At 42.4% G+C, this 19,971-nt stretch overlaps 1 protein-coding gene across 5 annotated transcripts in view; it reads left to right on the top strand.

Moving 5' to 3' along the window:
* Nucleotides 1-19,971, top strand: part of STOX2 (storkhead box 2) — a 249,839-nt gene that overhangs the window by 200,981 nt on the left and 28,887 nt on the right. The window contains exons 2-3 of one of the 5 annotated variants that reach the window (XM_019481343.2): nt 14,587-14,658; nt 14,967-15,099. The exons of 2 other annotated variants lie outside the window; for them this stretch is intronic. In XM_019481343.2, the coding sequence (XP_019336888.1) occupies nt 15,075-15,099 (25 nt within the window). In that variant the 5' untranslated portion in view covers nt 14,587-14,658; nt 14,967-15,074. 2 more of the 5 variants (XM_019481345.2, XM_019481341.2) reach the window with 2 other exon arrangements.

Genomic DNA, 19,971 nt, shown 5'->3' with positions numbered 1-19,971 from the left:
GCACCTGAATAATTCCCCCTTGTGGCCACATTTAGAAAAAGTATAAACTGAACCAGACACATTTTAATCCAAGATAATGCCATCTGCACAGGGATCTATAATTGTATAAATACAGGCTGCTTACAAACGTGGAAAAAAAACAAACAACCCAGTGCTTTGCTTAAGCCAGGGGCAGGCAGTTATTTTGGCTAGAGGGCCACTTAACGAGCTTTGGTGAGCTGTTGATGGCCGCAAAGGTGGCCCCACCCCTTGACAAGCACCCCCACCCCCTTGTTTCCATTTTGGGACCTGAATTCTCACCCCTCTAACCCCTGACCTTTGCCATTGGAAGTCTCTCCCCTTGCCCCGGAAGTACTCCTTTTGGGAAGGGAGTTTGCTATCTTGGAATCAGAAAAAAACCCAACAAATTATGTATTAAAAATCAAACATCTACAATATATATTACAATAACATATTTTACTTTTATTTTTTAAAAGTGTCCTGATTTGTGTGTGTTTGCATTGTTTATATAGAGGTGATTGCATAATAGCTCAAAAGGAAGTCTTACTCTTGTATATTATGGGGGGTATGAGTGGATATGGGATTTGTGGGGGGCTGTGGGGGTGTATGTGTGTGGGAGAGGGTATAGGGGTATGTGTGGATGTGGGTGGGTGAGTATGGGGGGTTTGTAGGGATGAATGTGTCAGTGGGTATAGGGTTTGTGATGGCGTATGCAGGGCAAGGTTGGCTAGGGGTGTGTGTATGTGGTGGGGTTTGTGTAGCGGTGGGTGGGGCTCTCCCCAGAGGCACACAGGGGTGTGTGTGGGGGGGGGTGTAGTTTGTGGGGTGTGTGATTTTTGTGTGGGGGAAGGCTTGAGGGTATGGTGGGGTGTGAATGGGAGACCCCTGTGTGCGTCTTCCTGAGCTGGTCAGCAGGGCGTACACGGGGGCTCCCATGCACACCCTACCATACCCTCAAGCCTGCATGCACTGTGGCACCTTCCTGACGCTTTCAACAGTGCACAGCCCCAGCCTGCTCTGGGCTTGCTCCACATTGCCTGGCTGTAGCATGTCCTGCTGCCCCCAGACACGCAGCAGGGCTGGGGTGGCTCCTTCCGGCTGTTGCTGCCACTAGCCCCACAGTGCCTGCCGGGACCCATGCGCAGAGCCCTGACCCAGTGCACCCCACGCCTGTTCCGGACTCACCCGTCCAGGCTCAGCAGTGGTAGCTGCCAGACAGAAACTTTGTCAGCATTGGGGAAAAGTGGTCCCTTTCCCTCACCAGTAAGCAATAAGGGGCCCTTTGAGCATCAGAGCCGAGAGGCATCAAAGGCGCCAGTCACAGGGATCAAGTGCCTATATACTAATGCTAGGAGCATGGGGCACAAGCAGGATGAACTAGCACTCCTGCTTGCAGAAAACACCTACGACTTAGTAGGGCTAACAGAAACCTGGTGGGATTCTTCCCACAACTGGGCGGTACAAATTGAGGGTTATAAACTGTACAGAAAGGACAGGGTGGGGAAGAAAGGGGGAGGGGTTGCGCTCTATGTCAATGAGCAATATACATCGACCCGTTTCGAGACGGAATCAAAGGAGGAGAAAGTAGAAGGATTGTGGGTTAGGTTACATGGGGGTCAAGGAGAAAGGGATTTGGTGGTAGGGGTCTGCTACAGACCCCCACACCAAGGGGAAGAGCTAGATTTGGGGCTCCTGAGGCAGCTCTCGGAGACCATAAAAACTAAGGAGGCAGAAGTCATGGGGGACCTAAACTACCCAGACATCTGCTGGGAGACACAGACAGCGAAGTCCCACTGTTCACGCAGGTTCCTATCCTGTGTACAGGACCTCCACCTGACTCAGGAGGTACATGGTCCCACTAGGGGGAATGCCATACTGGACCTGGTATTGGTAACGGGGGATGACATGGTAGGGGACCTACAGATTGGTGGTCACCTGGGGGACAGTGATCGCCAAATAATAATAAAATTCATCATAAGATGTCGAGTGGGTAAGGTAACTAGTAGGGTGAAAGTGCTAGACTTTAGGAAAGCTGATTTCAATGAACTCAGGCGATTAGTCAAGGACGCACTGGAGAGTAGGAGTTTTGAAGTGATGGGAGCCCAGGAAGGGTGGCTGTGCCTTAAGGAAATGATCCTTCGGGCACAGAAGGAGACGATCCCGATGCAAGGAAAAACAGGGAAAGGGGCCAGAAAACTTCCCTGGCTGACCAGAGAAATCCAGAGCAGCGTACGGGCTAAAAGGGGAGCGCATAAAAAGTGGAAACAGGGAGAGATTACCAAAGAGGAGTATACTTCCTCTGCTTGCGCTTGTAGGGAGGCAGTTAGACAGGCCAAAGCTACCATGGAGCTGAGGATGGCATCCCAAGTAAAGGATAACAAGAAATTGTTTTTCAGCTATATAGGGAGTAAAAGGAAGGCCCAGGGTGGAATAGGACCCCTACTAAATGGGCAGAAGCAATTGGTGACGAACAGGGGGGACAAGGCTGAACTCCTCAATGAGTTCTTTGCCTCAGTGTTCCTAAGTGAGGGGCAGGACAGGGCTCTCACTGGGATGGTAGAGAGGCAGCAGCAGGGCGCCAGACTACCATGCGTAAAGTCACTTGGAGGAACTGGATGCGTTTAAGTCGGCAGGCCTGGATGAGCTCCATCCGAGGGTACTGAAGGCACTGGCTAACATCATTGCACAGCCACTGGCGGGAATATTTGAACACTCGTGGCGCACGGGCCAGGTCCGGAGGACTGGAAAAGGGCCAATGTGGTCCCCATTTTCAAAAAGGGGAGGAAGGAGGACCCGGGCAACTATAGGCCAGTCAGTCTCACCTCCATCCTAGGCAAAGTCTTTGAAAAAATTATCGAGGCTCACATTTGTGAGAGCCCGGCAGGAAAAATTATGCTGAGGGGAAACCAGCATGGGTTCGTAGCAGGTAGATCATGCCTGACTAGTCTAGTCTCTTTTTATGACCAGGTTACAAAATGCCTGGACGCAGGAGTAGGGGTTGACGTCATATACTTAGACTTCAGTAAGGCCTTCGATACGGTATCCCACACCATACTGGTGAACAAGGTAAGAGGCTGTGACTTGGATGACTACACAGTCCGGTGGGTGGAGAATTGGCTAATGGGTCGCACCCAAAGAGTCATAGTGGATGGGTCGGTATCGAATCAGCTGTCAGATAAAAGTACCAAAAAGCCCTGCTGAAGTACCTAATCTCTACAGCCTTTGGGTAAGGCAGGTCAAACTAATGCAATGCCTCTTCTAGTAAAGAGCTGTTTTGTTTTGTTTTTTCTCCACATCTGTCAGCAGTCAAAGCGCTCTGATTTTACTAAAATAATAGTGCTAGTAAATGTCTCTGTGTAGACAATGCCTATAAGTATTTAAGGGGTGTACATCAGGATCTGGGGGAACACCTGTTCACCAGAGTGCCCAATGGGATGACCATGTCAAACGGTCACAAACTTCTCCAAGACTGTTTCAAGCTGGACATAAGGAAGAACTTCTTTACAGTCTGAGCCCCCAAGGCCTGGCACAGACTGCTGCCAGAGGTGGTGCAAGCACCTACTCTGGACTCCTTTAAGAGTCAATAGGACATTTATCTTGCTGGGATCCTGTGACCTCAGCTGACTTCCTGCCCCCGGTGCAGGGGGCTGGACTTGATGATCTTCCGAGGTCCCTTCCAGCCCTAATGTCTATGAATCTATGAATGCACGGAGTCCATTTTTCTCCCTATCCTCTAACTCTATTCAATAGACACATACATGGTGTCTCTGTGGAGTGCTGTTGAACTGCTGATAAGTATGTGTACTGTTTATTTCTTTACTTACCTATGCTAGATTTGTTCCACTGTTTGTGATGGTTTGGGAATAACTCAGTGGAGCAAGTTGGAGATATATCTATCTATCTGTATATCTTAGAGATGCTGCTGCCGTCATCAAAATAGCGTGAGAACTCATTGAATATTAGTGAAGAATAAATACTCCCTAGGAGCCGCAGCTGGGCAATTTCATTACAGTGCCTTGTCCATGGAAAATGCTCCCTCTGGCAGTTCAATGGCATGAGTACTTGGGCTCTAAAGTACAGTACAAGACGCATCTGTTCTCTTGGGATTTGAATTGAAACTTATAACTGAAATTTTGTTGATTCTTATGTGGGCATGATTGTTGCCATAAGGTCAACCAAAAGCCCTCAGGGCAAAAACAAAACAAAACCAAACCACCCACTCCATGGATGGGGAATGCATGTAGATTAATTTTCTGCCCCACAAAGAATCTGTACTGCTGTACTTTCCTTTTTCCAGCAAACTACTCAATACTACTGTCTTTGGACTTGCTGACTTTCACCAAATTACTCTTTCTGTGATACCAGACTATTTTTAAATTTGGTTATTCTTTATTTCCTCTTAGTCATGTTATTTGTCACTTTTATACCACTTAATGCTATGTTACTCATTTTTAAAAGGAACTCTTTTGGCCCAAATAAGCTGTTCCACATTGCCATTTGGCTGTATAACTTTTTTTCCTTGCATCTTGTTGCCTTTATTTCATTGGTATATTGTGGGTTTTAAATACATTCTCTTGAAGCAACTTTCAGGTTAATCCTGGCTGCTGAACAGGTAAAGCCACTTGCACCTCACTGTAAAGACTAGGTGCAGTCCCGGTGCCCTTCATATAAAGATTAGTACTCTCAGCAGTTCTGGCCTCCCAAGAAGGATGTTCAGGGGCAAGAGAAACAAACTGGATTCTTTAACAAGATCGTGTGTTAGTGTTTTGCAGAGCTGCTGGCAGGGTGCGAAGTGTGGTGTCTCCTGGAGCGCTCTGGGGTTGCTGGTCCAGCAGTGATTCTACAATCCCAAAGGCAGGAGGCATGCCTTAACGGCATAATTAAGTCAAGGTGGTTAATGATCTGCTGTGAGACTGTCTTGTCAGCAGAATAGGAAAAGCTTGTATGAAAGACAATGTTGCAAGATAGGGCACCAGCTCCCCTTCATTGCTTTCTTAGTATAAAAATGTTCCATTTGTTCCATGTATCTTCTCAGCATTCTGACTTCCCTTGGTTCTCACTGATCTAGAGGCCATTAATACAGCACCCCATGAGTTTTTTGCTGCTATGAGTTGGACTTGGTGTAATGGGCCCATGTACACAGAAGTTTTCTCACAGCCTAAGGAATCTTTTGTGTGGTATTACTCACACACTGGTAAAACTAATGTATTTTCTTTGTCCAACTCAAAAGCAGACCTTACTGTTCACTATTGATCTTTTTCATGAGAAGTGTTGTGTTGGCAGTCTTCTCATTGTAAGCACCCTAATATACCTATTTTTCCTTTTGCTTAAGGTTTTCATATTCATTTGTATTTTTATTTTGTGCTATTTTTATGTATTTGCATTTGTTGCATGCTTATTATTGGATCACTTTTATTTGTTCCTGTCTCTCTTTCTTTCCTCATTCACATCTATTAATGGATGTCTATGTCAGTATCTTTTATACTTTTATACTTGAATCCTTAGCAGATTTTCTCGAAGCGGAATGTTCCTTCGCATTTGCTGGTGTTCTCTCAGATAGGAGTCCAGTTATTGGCAAACAACCCATTTTTATTACCAAGTCTGGCTCAGTTTTATGTTGTATCATATTCTGTGTCTAATGAATATAAACCTCTTCTTGGCATTGCATTGATATTTTCAGTTGTTCTAACCTGTAAAAATTCTTTGAAAGAGGGGAAAAAGTAGTGGTCAGGAAACTGTTAGAAGTTAGATGTAAATTTACTTTCCAAAATCCTGTTGGTTAGATTATGAGTAAACCTGGGCAGGAAGATAACAGCACCAGAAATGTTCTTCCCCCATGCTCATTTCCTGCCCAGTGGGCTAGCTAGTGGCGTTTGGGGAGCACAGGGATTCTTCAGCTAGTGCTTTGTAGAGAAAGTGTTGTTCTATGAAAGACTGTAGAAAAAAGGGCCTGTCAAACATGGTTAGAACGTTGAAAGCCAAAAGTAGAAATAAGGCCAGCTGTCAGTATCGGAAAGGGTTAATAGTGGCATAATACTGTGTACATTTTTTGTTTAATAAGTATGTTAAACATCTGAAAGATGGAGTGAATAGTGAAGAAGCAACACACACTGCCAACTTGCTGTTGTTTAGGTTAGTAGATAAGGTGAGAGCGTTGTGATGAGCTCCAGGAGTATTTAACGAAGCTGAGGAACTGGGCAATGCAGTGGCAGATAAAATTCTTTGTAGGCCAGTAAGGCTAGTGAACATTGTGGAGAATTTAGATTCCTATTTGAATTGTTTAGTTTCTGAAGTAGTTGTAACCTCTTTGGAAAATATGAAAATGAAAGCATGGTGATGGTCAAAGTATGGCCATGGGCAGACATATATTTGAAGTGCTCCAAATTCCACTCCAACTTGGGGTGCTTCAAATTCAGAATGCTTCAGTGCCTCCAACTGCTGCTCCATCCTGCCCCTGTCCACCCACAAGCTCTTCAGAATGACCGTGACACCAGGCAGTGGCAGCATTCTCCGGGTGCCATAGGAGAATGTGTCAGTGCGCGGGCATGCTACTGTGTACTTTTGGCTGTCTTCGGGAACCTCTGGAAACGGACTGAGAGGCATGCAAGGAATCTTGCCCTCTACTCCCCTGGCTGGAGAGCAGGAATCCTTTCAGTCCTGTTAGCCTCTCAAATATTTGGAGACAGGAGACTGCGGCCTGCAGACTGGAGAGAATGGTTCCTTGCATGCCTTTCGGTCTGTTTCTAGAGATTCCTGAGGACAGTTGAGCCCACAGGATATTGTTCATTGGCTGTCCATCCTCCCATCCCCACCACTGATACTAAGGGATGCCAAGGACCAAGCAACCCACTGTCAAGCTCTTCTGGAACATAAAGACGTTTAAGGAAGTGTTTCAAAAGGAAGCCTTTCAAAAATATTCCTCATTTTCCAAGTGCTTCTTTGACCATGTATGTCTGTATATTTGCCATATAGAGTCCTTCAAACAAAGTGTTTGACCAGGCCCTGTACATTATGCTGTACAAAAGAGAAAAAATACAAAGAGTAATATAGAAGATGCCAGGCTATGAAACTAATAGTCCCATCCAGACCTTAAATTGCATGTTCAGATGTCATGCTCCAATACAAAGAGATTTTCAGATTGGTAGAATTTAGCTTGAAAGGGTGAAGAGTAAGTGGGGTTATATAGCTGTTACAATTTTGAGCAGAACAGTACCCAAAACCTTTCATTTATGATGTTTTAGGAAGTTATCTAGGAAAGTAGTTTTGGTAATGTTTATAAATATTGATTTGCTTATGTGTAGTTAAACTGCTTAGGATAAAATGTAGAAGGCTACCAGTCTTTGAGGATCTGCAAGGAAGAAAACCCCATCATAATCGCATTTCCTTCTGTGATGCAATATGACCAACCTGACGGTGGGTGGTTGGACCCAGAAAAGTATTATGCGAACAGGCCGGGGACGAAAGGGTTACGGGACCTTGTTCCTTCTTCTCCTGTCTCTCCCTCCGTCGACAGAAAACACCAAGGAGGCGGTATAACAAATAAATGCTTTACTCACACTTTCGTATAGGTGGTTTCCCTTACAGCAGTTTCTAGAATAAACTCGCTGTTAACTCGAGAGCTCTAATTCGGTCGTGATGGGGGCGTCCGGGGGGAAGGGATTTCGTGGATGCAGGACCTCCGGTGAGGGTGATCAGGCCTCTCTGATATGGCGTGGGTCCAGCTTTTTGGCGTGCGCACGCTTTCCCTTTAAACGGGCTGCATCCGCCCACCCCCTGCCAATCAACCTGGGACCGCCGATCTCGCGGCTGTCAGGCCGCGCCCACTACTTTCCCCACTCCACGAGCACAGCTTGCTCTCATGCTTGGCGTTTGGTCACCTTTTTTTTTTCTTTTCTTTATCACACAATACCGCACAATTGGCAGAGTATTTTTGATATTCTGCATCTTTTTCAGATGACTTGGCTACCATCAGAGAAAGCCTCCGAGACTGTGAACCTTTGACCTTTCTAGTACAGCATGCCCTGTGTTCACACACCATCCAATGAGTCAAACCACTGGATACATTAAAGAAGGAATTTTAGTGCATGGCAAAATGACACACTTAAAAGTAGAGCAAAGATGCTGAGTATGCTACATTAGGTGCTCCTTCATATAAGTTATCAGGGCGCCAAATATATAAGTGCTACAGCACCCTTCTCTATTCTTTCTTATATCAACTGTAGCCATAATGAAAACTATTCCTTCCCTCCAGGGAAAAATAAGACCCAATAAACTCTTGACTGCTGAGTCTTTGGAGTGCCTAACCTTTTCTCTTTTAAAAACCATTTTGGCACTATTTTAATTGATTCCATGCCTGGCCTTTTCATCAGTTCTCTCCCAGCCAGAACAGACTGAACTGTTAAAGGCTGTTGTGGTGCCATGGGACTTATGTTCAGAGGATTAGTTTTTCACTGTGCTGCAGACTCTTGTTTTAAACTGAAGTTAGCCACTATTTATCTCTCTCTGTTTGAAAAGTTGTAGCCATTGCAATACCCATTTTGTGGATGAAAATTCTTCCACAATTGCCACAATAAACAGGAACAAGGAAAGTCCTGTTAGGACACGTGGTCCATATTTCTATTAAATCAGGATTATTCCCTTCCTTTAGGAAAGGCCCATTTGCAGTACTTGTCTGTTAGCTGAAACCTCCCCAGCTGCACTGAAGCTGTGTTCTGGCTAATTAAACAGGAAATAGCCTAGCTACCGCACAGTGCATCAGTAAGTTAGACCATGCATTTTGGTTCAATGACTTTGTTTTATTTTGGTTTAAAAATATACAGAAGAGGTGTTTTTGATTGTGCTGGATTAAAACTTCTGCTCCAGAAGATCCTGACAAAATCCAATCTGGTGGTGTTAATAACATAATACCTAACAATAAGAAATTCTGCTTCAAACTGAAGTTTCATCAGTTAGTTGGAGAAAATAGAAGAGGAGAAAGACCTAGGTGTTTTAGCTGATCACAAAATTTGGTGTGTGAAAAAGGCAGGGTATTTCTAGTACAGGTAGAGAAATAGTGTCGTTGTACATGGCACTGGGGAGACATCACCTGGAATACTGTGTACAAATCTCTTCACCTTTATTAAAAAAAAAAAAAAATGAATCCATACTAAAACAGGCATACAGAGTAGGGGGAGTTTCCTGTGGTTCAGTGATAGAATGCAACACTGGAGACCTGGGTTTGATTCCCAGACACTTTACAACTACATTCATTAAGGCACCAAACATCTGGACTCGGTTTGGCCTTTGGATTCTGTCTCAGTGGCCTAGAGGGAGGATGGAAGGTCTGCACAGCCTCCATTCCTCCATACTCCTGCCTAGGTATATGTATTGAAGGTCTGAATGACCTCTCACATACACATCATGATCCAGAAGGATCGATAGTTGCCATTTCTATATAGAGTAGGGTTACTGGGATGGTCAAGTGAATGGGGAAACTATTTTAGCAGATGAGACTAAAAGAGTTTGGCTTTTTAAGGCCAAGGACTGGAAGAGCACATAATTGTTCTCTAAAAATACATTGGGATAAACCTTAGGGAGACATAAAAGACATAGCTGAAACAAAAATAAATTATGATAAACTAGTCATGAATAATTTTTGGCTGGAAACTAGTAGTAGGTGTCTAATAATCAGTGGGGTGCAGTTGTAGAATGGCCTCTTAGCAGGAGTTGTAAGGACTAAAATGCTAATTTTAAAAATGGAGCTTGATCTGTTTAGATGAGATTTAGATGATGCAGTAGCCTGAGATAGCTAGAGACTGGACTCAGTGCTCCAAGAGGTCCCTTCCAGTCCTCTCTATCTAGTAGCTATCACTGTATGTTGGATATCAACATTAGAAAAGGATTGCTGCTAGCTGGAAGAGAGTTGAGTACCAGGTGAGGGAACTTGGAGGCCAGGAATAAAGTGGCAGTAAGGTAGTTTGTGTGAAAGACTGCATTCATGCTGGGATCATGATACAGCAGTGATGAGAATTATGAGGATGAGGTGACCAGTGTCTCAAGTGGGACTGGGAATGCCTGGGACGGACTAAGAAAAGTTGCCAGCTGAACTGTTTCTAGCCACTTGTTCTGACTGTGGTGCTCATTTAAGCATTCAAAATGTAGGAATTCAGCAAAACTGATGGAAATCTGTTTTGAATTGCCCTGTCCCTAAAGGTAACAAGTCCAGCACTTCTTACTGAGGTATTTAACTTACCTTGCTTGCATATTTCTTTTCTTCTCTGGGGCTATAAGGATAAAGATAAAGCCATAGACTCATAAGGCCCTGGCCTGGAGGGCTGTAGAACATATTGTGTAGGTCAAGGTAAATTTCTAGCCAAAAGCTGTTCTGTTTAGATTCTGTTTTGGAAAGGGATGGATAATTTTTACACAGGAGGCAGGGTAGATTTGAACCTTATAGACAAAATTAGAGATGTATAGTATAAGCTTTCATGAGCCCAAGCTCCCTACATCAGGCTCACAAAAGCTTATGCAATCTCCGATTTTAGTTAGTTTATAAGGTGCAAATCTACCCTACCTTCTGCCTGACTTCAGACTAACATGGCTAACTACTTCTCTCTAATCTTTACTGCGGGGGCCGAGGGGGATCCGGGAAAGGGTCAGCTGGGTTGTGGCCACAAACCCAGCACGTACAGATGGGTACTTTCAACCGCTGGAGTAGAATTAGGCATAAACGCATACTGGTTCAAACAAAGATGGCTTTACTTACACTGTCGAGATGTACAGCGTAGGAAGAAAGTTAACTTCAAACTTCAGTTACAGTTTAACCGAGGAGCTCTGATAAGACGAGATATCTTTCTAAACATGAGCATGCAGGACACGGGGGTACGTCGGGAATGGTCGGCGACGGGGAGTCGTCGGCGGTTGATCAGTCCGCCACATTCACTCCGAGATGGGCGCAGAGTTCCCCAACTTGGGCGGAAACTGCTTCAACCTTTTATACGGCTAGCGAGCCAATTGCTAGTCGCCACGTAGGAATCATTTAGAACCAGCCAATAGTAACGTGTACATTTGCATATGAGTGGCAGGAACCTTTCCATGCCGGGGTTCTCCACCGTGCTGAGAAATTCCCTCGTACAAAATCTCACCGTGCCTTGTGCTAGAAAGTTCCACTGTGCCGAGGCACTCAACCACTAAGCCCTGACATTTACAAACTCTGGTTTCTTATTTGGGATTGAGATTGGTCACATAGGAGCTAACCATAAAATATCTGCATTATAAAATTAGCAATTTACAGCTTTGTCAGTAGGAAACTTACTGAAAGCTTATGCCTTGTTATATACAGGAGGAGGATAAATGGTAACTGAGCAACTTGATGTAGGCTTTGATATGTTTTGGGTAATCTTCCTTTTTTGGAGCTCTTACTACACTAACATGACTGGTGGTGGCAGTCGTACCTTGTCCTTCAACTTTGGTCCTTCACTTACATTCTTTAATTCTTCAACAGTGTTTGAGGTGTTTAAAAGGTATAGATGCACATACATTTGGAGTGGTTTCAGAAGAGGAGTGCTTCAAAGGAAGGGGCAGTAGCTGTTACCTTCTAATTATTAGTGTGGACAAGCTGGGAGAGATACAAATGTATGGATACTGCTCCAACTTTAACTCTGCTTCATTCCGGTTTAAAGTTAGAGTGGTATTGCTACTTTGTATTGTTCCTGGCTTGTCTGCACATAACAATTAGGAAGCAACAGCTTGCTGCCCTTTTGAAACTGCTCCAAACAGGTGCATTTTACAATTCTAAAATATGGGTTACTTTGAATATTTCCTCAAAAGTACTATGTTTAAATTATTTCCTCCATGGTTGTATGCATGTCCTCACTACTATTTATTTCTTTGGCACTGTAAGAACAGTTGTTTTATACATAAATATAGTTAACTGCCTTACTCAAGAAATTCACCATCTCATCTATAGGTGCATGTAACTGAGTTGGGCTTAAGTGCTGAGGCAGATTCAAGCACTGCAGGTGTTTGGAGAAGGGTGTCCAGTTCCTGGCTTTTGGTTTCTGGGTACAGAATTACTGTATTTTTCTACAGAAATTGTAAAGCAGTGGTGCATGCAGAACAAACTGCTTTGCTGTATTGCAGTGCTGATCTCTGGTATAAAACAAAACAAATCTGGAGGATAAAGCATTAATGGTTTTTGTTAAGATTCCTCTGCTGTAATTCTCACCTAAGCTCATAGGAACCTTTTTTTCCTCCCAAAAATGTAGAGTACCTTCACTAGAAGATAAGCTTGAGATATAATGGGCAAATGGCAAAGGCTTGTACAAGAGGATTCAGGGGGCGGGGAAGGACCCACATAATCCTGTCTGCCATGTTGGATTCATTTCAAACTTCAGAAGCTTTGAGCCGGATCCAGCAGCTGTTGGTTAGGCAAAACCCCCTTAAAAGAGAGGGAAGTTTTCCTGGGGCTGGATTTTGGGGTGTTCCATTCATTCATTCATTTATTTATTTTTTAACTGATTTGAGTGTAAGTATAATCAAAGCACATCTTTTTGAGCCGAGGCATTAGTTACTTTTTAATTAAAATAGAGTGCTGAGCAACCAACTGCACTAATTGGGACTGACCCCATGAGTGGTTTTGAAAATGTGGTTGATGGGTAACTGTACAATGCAGCTGTTTCATCTGTGCCTTCCTGCACTGATACGAGTAGTGATGCATTGCTCCAGAAGTATGCAGGTATAACAGTTAAAGTATAACAGGCGATTCACCCTCTTCCAGGGGGCAGTTCTCCTTCCCCCTTAAAGCAGTTGAAAGTTACCTCTTGTTCTTGGCCAGAGATTGCCTTTTTAAAGTACCTTGTTAAAATACAGGGGAATTAAGAAAGGTTTTTCGTTTTTTGTTTTTAAGATCTCACAAATAGCAAGAGATTTCCTTATCAAAAGTAGCAATGACTCTCTATAGGACTTTAACAGTAGGGCAAGAAATTGCACCACAGAAACAATGCATGATGCTGTGTGCTGATTGGAGTACAGTGGTTCACCATTTTGCTAAACTTGGCTCTGCGAAAGCATCACATTACTAAGTGATCTTATTCCATGTTACAGCGAAGGGCCTTGTCTACACTGGTAGAACAGTGTGCTACCTTTATTTTATAATTGGCTACCTTGAAATAGAGTCCTTAATCTATTGGAACACCTGTAAACTCTTCTTGTAGATTCAGTTTAACCCTTTAAAGTCAGGGTAGTCCTTTGGCTTCCCCCAGCATTGTGATTCAGTGGAACTGACTGTCTTTGAAGAAGATTATAATAGCTAAAGCATAGATGAGACCTAAGAATATAATCCAAGAGTAATGATTTAGGGTCTTCTGGACCTGGTGAGTCTACCCACTACTCGGAACAGGACCATGGGCGAACCAGGCATGGGTGAACTGGGCAGCCACCCAGGGACTGGAAAATAGTAATTTTATTATTATTATTATCATCATCATCATCTGTGGCGAAGGGGGGCCTGATACTAAAAGTTTGCGAGGGGCTGCCAGGAATCTAGGTATGGTGCTGACTCTTAAACATTGCTTCCATGCAGAATAAACTCATTTCAAAATGCTTTCTCCTGCTTCCTGTGCATTGATTTCTTTGACAGGTCACAATTAGGGAAGAGAATTCTTGCAAATAAAATTAATATAAAATGTTTATTCCCTGGAAGCAACCATCTACATTTTTTTTCAACGCTGAATTGCCCACGTTGCCCCTCATATATATCCCATGCTTGCCCTTTCTCTGTTTCTCTTGAACTAATTTAGCATGTACTCACCAAGCTCACACAGACCTTACAGTGAGAGTGAGATCTTGACACAGTGACCTCATTCTGAACGTTACCTTCTTTGTCAGAAGCAACAGAAGCAGCAGCAGCAGCTCTTCTGGCTCTCGGCACTTGGAGCAGTCTGACATTTCCTGCCAGCTCATTGGCATGATTTCAGGGCTCACTTTTTTTTTTTGTGAGCCAAATGGTGAATGGGATAAGACACAAGCTTATAAGGACTTATTTGCCCGTTTGAATTTTTGATAAGCAGCTGTTAGCAGCATAACTTTGATCCGGGGTGCACTAGAGACATCTAGTATTATACACAGGTCTGTAGTTTTCTTTTGGAGTGAAAAATATGGGGGTGGGGAGGGGGGGATGAAATCTTCTGTCTTTAACAGTTAAAGTAAACACTGGTAAATACATAGGGGAAATAGAAAATGGATGGGGGGCGTGTTAAATCAGGAGAATGTGCTGCATGTAATTTTTTTTTTTAATTTTTTTTTTGTTTTTACCTTTTCTAGGGGTGACAGCTTTAACTCCTTTTTGCTAATGCATTCAAATACCTCATTTGCCCACTTAATGAGGAAACTGGTTTGTTCATCTTGTACAGTGTGGCTGGGCACCATTCCAAAAGCAAAAACACTCAGTTGAAAAGACAAAGAAGCATGCACAGACATACGGAGAAACCTGGAATGTTGCATTGTAGATTTTCTGAGAGCGATGACTCATTTCAGTTCACAAAGGATTCTGGGCAGGGTAGTGAGAAGTCAGGTTGGCTGATCCATTCCTATGACTTCACTTTGCAGAGAACCAGGCAGAAGAGGAGTGACACTGCAGAATCCTGAGGCATTGCAGTGGAGAGTTGCTTTACTAAGACTGTGAGTGTCTTCAAAACGGGGTGGTAGTTCAATGTGATTCCAACTGTTCCATGAAAATAGGGCAAAGGAATAGATGTATGTTTTCAAAACACTTAAGCAGGATTTATATTCACAAAGACATTTAGGTTCCCCCTTCCTCCCTTTAATTCTTAACTGTGTTTATTTCTTTTGTAACAAAAGATTTGGGTAGTAAAGAATTCCTTAAAGGTTACATGTACAGGTATTGCATTATCATCTGTGATTTGGGATAGGAGACTGGCATTCTGTATATTACTGCATAAAAGCACGCTTTATTTTTCTTCTTTCAGGTCCTGTGGCATTGATATCTGCTGCAGCCAGCAAGCTTCCATTGTGATGTAATACCTCAACATTCACAGTTTTCTGACATCACAGCTATTTATGGACTATCCTGGGGCATGGAAGCAGACCATAGGGTTTTAAGTAAGTTTCCTTTTTTAACATATTGTGTGCTGAATGTATAAAATTTAAATTCAATATATGAAACTTTGAAAAACCTTACTTGGGGTCTCTTTTCTTAAAAGCACACAATATATTAAAAATGGACTTAGCTGATCTTCTCTGGGACAATTATGTGCATTAGCTAGTTCTCTTAAAAGCTTTATGATCTTATCAGTACATTTTGGGACAGCACAGTAAAGCAGGGATCAGTTAGCCACAGGATATGAACAAAAATAAATGCATTTAATTATTTAGATTGTAGTAAGTTGAATATGTTTATAACAGCCTGGCATTTACAGGTATTTCAGCACATATTGACAGGTTATTGATATTTAGTGCACTGTATCTGCAGGTCATTTTTAACTAGGTCCAAAAGAGAGAGGGGTCAGCCTATGTACTTGGAGCAGAGTTAATCACTAGCAATGTTCAAGAGCTACGCTAAACAATATTAAAGTATGATGCAAATATTTGTCAGATTTCAGGTTAGCATTAAGACTTCTTTGTAGTTCTTGGAACAGAATTAATAGCAAAGGGCATATTAAATGGATGTATCCCTGCAATGCAAGTGAAGTTAGAAAATAGTAGTACATTTTGGCACAATATGGTGTGTGTTGGGCATGCAGAACTGTCCAACTGGTAAGAAAATGTGTCATGCAAGATTCTTTACTTTTCAAGCATATATGGGATATAACATCAATGGCTGTGAAAGTGATTAGAGGTATGGAGATATTTTGTCTTATTTTATAACAAACAAATTTCTTACCAACTGTTAAGTTAAAAATCTGGTATAGCCTTCTTGTAAATAAGAATAAGTCACTTCCTTTTTTTTCCTTAAAGTATCGTGTCATTCCTGTCTTGATATATGCAAGAGTTCAGAATGCAGAGCATGCTATATCCCATTCTGGCAGTAAATGAAATTAGTTATGTGATTAAAGAAAAACAATGATAAATCAATTTAAGAGGAAAACCTCAATCATGACTGAAAAGTGTACTTAACTGGGGCTTGGCAAAGCTGCTTTTTTACTTTTTTTAAAATTTATTTTACTGTTAGCCTGCAAAATGTGTTCCTGCATATATTAACACATCATTACATAGCTAATGTTTACAAATCTAGCATTTTTAATGCAGTGGCAGACTTCATATTCTCCCAGTTCTCTCTGTTGTTTAATCTGATTGAGGTGTTGTGGCCTCAAATGGCATTTGCATATAGACTTGTATGTCTTTGTTTTTAATTGGCATTCTCAAATGGTTGGTTTTTTTGTGAGTGGGGCTGTTCTGGAAATGATGTGATTCAGTTCACCCTGAGATATGGGGGCGGCAGTGCAAATGCTGTTAGATATCTAACTTTTCCATATGCACCTCTCATGAGTAATTTTGAAAACATGGTTCTTCAGAAGGGGATTTTACATTAGTGTAAATGTGAAAAGGGAATATTTGTAAGACAAGCCTTTTTTATCAGTAATTTTGTGTCCCCTGCTATCTTTTGTTTGAAGAGGCGCTTTCTTCATTATCACAAACAGCTTCTTCTGTTTGATCCCATAGTAAGTTATAATCATATACTACAGATATCAGTTTGTTGGCATGGTAATTTAATTTACCATATTTTCTTGTCTATAGCACACCCCAGAATGTGATGCACACCCTGTTTTTGAAAGGCAGCATAAAAAAAAAAGTTCTTGCCTTGTAGTACCACAAGTAACTGAGTAGCAGCGGTCAGGGAGCTGAGCCTGCACCTGGTGCCAGCCTCACATGCCAGATGGGGCTTGTGGACCAAGACTGTGTGTCAACATGATCTGACATGCTGTGTCTTGGGCTGCACACTGGGTCTGGCTGCAGAGTGACCCTGCATGCCAGCTTGATCCAGAGCCCAGATCTGGGCCTTTGTGCCAGTCTGACCCCACCTGCCATGCCTGTGGCTGTGGGCTGACCTTGTGTGCCAGCCTGATCTGGTGATACGCGACCAAAGTTGTGTGTCAGTCCGACCCATGTACTGGTTTGGGGCCACATGCTGACTCTGCATGTGGCCCCATCCACAGGAGTAGGTCTGAGACCATCTGTTGGGTCCTACCCTGTGTGCTGTATTTGGGGCCAGGCACTAGGTCCAGCCACAGATGGATTCCATGTGCCAGCCTTGTCTAGTGCTGAGTCCGGAGTTGTGCACTGAGTCTGGCTGCAGAGTGATCCAGTGCTCGGGGCCGTTTCATCCAGCCAGGAGTCTTCCCACAGATCTGGAAATTTGGTGGTAGGGAAAGGGTGACTGTCCCCTGCTGCCAAATTTCTGGATCAATGGGGAGCTTTATTTCACACACACACATGCACCCCAATCTTCCCCGACTGGTTTTGCGGGGGGAGGGTGCATGTTTTATACAAGAAAATACAATATATCTAATACAAGCATCATTGTAGTATTTAGGTGTCATGAAATAATTGAAATGTCATCATTAGAAAATGTCTTATTAATTAAATGTTTCATGTTTGCTATTATCTGTACAAAACGATTGTATCACAAATAGTTAAAGGGATTTGAGTGGCAGGAAGAAGGAGAGGAATTGGTTATACTTTGGCTTCTTATATTTCACTGCACTTCAGGAATATAATTAGAGGGTCTTAGCCCCATGTGCAAGGAAATAAGTGTATACATTCTACTAAAGTGTGGCTGTGCTCTGAAAAGGGACTCTGTAAAAACATTGTATTCTTTCCATATTTTCTCTGTCAATGGCTGTATTGATTTGGCTCCATTTAGAAGTCAAAGATGATTTTTCTTACTGCCACCCCTGCAAACTGAGCCAGTGTTCTTTCCAACAGCATTATCAGTAATAAAGATCTTGCAGCAAGTATTTAGCTGACAGCAGTATTGCTGATGCATGGGGCAGAATGCAGTCTAGCTTGTTCTCTATCACTTGTGTACTGATGGGGTGTGTGTGTGTTTGTGTGTGTGTGCATGTTTGTGCAAGAAATTGAAAATGCATTTTTGTTTGGAAAGCAAGCAGTGTAACTGTGAATAAAATGGGGCCTAGCATTGTCCGATGAAGAGCAAATGACAAGAGTACTTGGGACTTGCGGGAGAAGTCTATATCTCCTCCGGCCAGTAGCTTCGGTTCTGCCACACACTGGTTGCAGAAAAACGTGTAGCCCCTTTTCCAGCCTGTCCCAGGGGATGTTCTCCACCCTGGATAGCCTCCTGAGTGTGATGCCAAGTGTACCCAGCACCACTGTATCAATGATCACAGATCTTTTAAGAGTGTGTGGCATGTATGGAGTGCTGTCTACTGGGCAGGGCTTATGTCTCAGAAGTGGTCTCATGTAGCAATCAATTTGATTCAGTATTTGACCTTGAGTATCTTATATACTAATTGTGCCTCAGTGTCTCTTTTACAAAATGTTTGTCCATATCTGTAAGGTGATCTGAGATCCATGGAAGACCAGTGCTGTTTAAGAGCCAAATGTTTGTTAGCCTCAAGCACCAATAAGAGATTGATTCTATTAATTGCTTGTTATGTGCTTAGACAAGCGATTCTCAACCAGCATACCATGGTACCCTGGGGTGCCTGGAGATCCCTCCAAGGGTGCCATAGTATGTCATGCAATGTCATGCACTGTTAGGTGTCCAAACTTGATTCACAAGATAAATCTGACTTATTGCAGTGTTTCTGAGTTCTTTGATACAGAAGAATTTGTTTTTTGTTGGGTTTATTTTTGTAGTAAAAAACGAGTGAAACTAACAGCTGGCATTTTCCAAGAGGTGCCTTGAGTCTAATAAGGGGTGCCTTGAGTTTAAAAAGGTTTAGAACCACTGGCTTAAGCATTTTCAGAGTGCTTGTGACATGCCATAAGAAAGTTTTAGGAAATTTAATTTAATTTTTTTTTAAACTCTTTGACTATATGGTTTCTTTCCACTAGAAGCAGTAATGGAGTTGAAACCACGGACTTCTAGCCACTGATGGCATTTAAACAAAACACACAGTCAACTAGTGAAAGCTGCCTTCTAAGCTCCACAGTTTTCCTTTTAATTTGGAACATAAACATTTGAAAGTCAAGTATAGTAATTTGATTTCAGAGAAAAGCTGCTTGAAACAAGCATAAGCCTGAGTTAATAGGAGCCATATGTTGGATCTTTTATGTAAGTGTTGTGGTCTTCAAAAATGTTTTAGGAAAAGAATATTTGATTTTTATTTATTTATTTATTTTTTTAGAACAGATCTTTCTTGAAGAGATTGTAGCAAACCTGCCTTTCAAAAGTCTGCAGAGTATTTATGTATATAATTGATGTTAATATAGTAAATTAAATTGTAAACACAAGATATTTTCTGTTGCTGTGCATCAAAGAAGTTGTTCACTTTAACTATAACCACAGAGTACTTGTAATTTCCCTGAGCCCAAGGGTATTTAAGATAAAACTTGGCAAATTAGTACCTCCATAAGTAAGGGGCTCTTTATGACTGTCTGTCACTAGGTCTGCTGTAATTTTTACAGGTATGCTTGGCCCTTTTTTTCAGATGAGATCCCAAATTACCTACAATGGATGGCCTATTGGCACCTGTAAGTTGAGCTATAGAATTAACTCTGGCAGCAGTGAAAATGAATGAGGATTGTTGTGTTTGATGAGCAAAGTCAAGCACTTCCCAAAGGAATTAGCATGCAGTGAATGATGATAGCCTTACAAAACAGAAGGGAATCGTTTCAATCCCAACAATATCAGCCATTTCTAATAAATATATTCAGATTTTTAAAACAAATAATTACGTCATTGCCAAATATATTGAATCAGTATATACAGTATTTTATACTGATTATATTACAACACTAACGTGCAACTTATGTAACTGATACAGAAAGTTGCATAATTGAATTGTG

Source organism: Alligator mississippiensis, chromosome 2 (genome assembly GCF_030867095.1).
Source record: "Alligator mississippiensis isolate rAllMis1 chromosome 2, rAllMis1, whole genome shotgun sequence".
NCBI classification, from domain to species: domain Eukaryota; kingdom Metazoa; phylum Chordata; order Crocodylia; family Alligatoridae; genus Alligator; species Alligator mississippiensis.
Note: the sequence above shows the minus strand (reverse complement) of the source record. Positions and strands in the feature narration are given on the sequence as shown.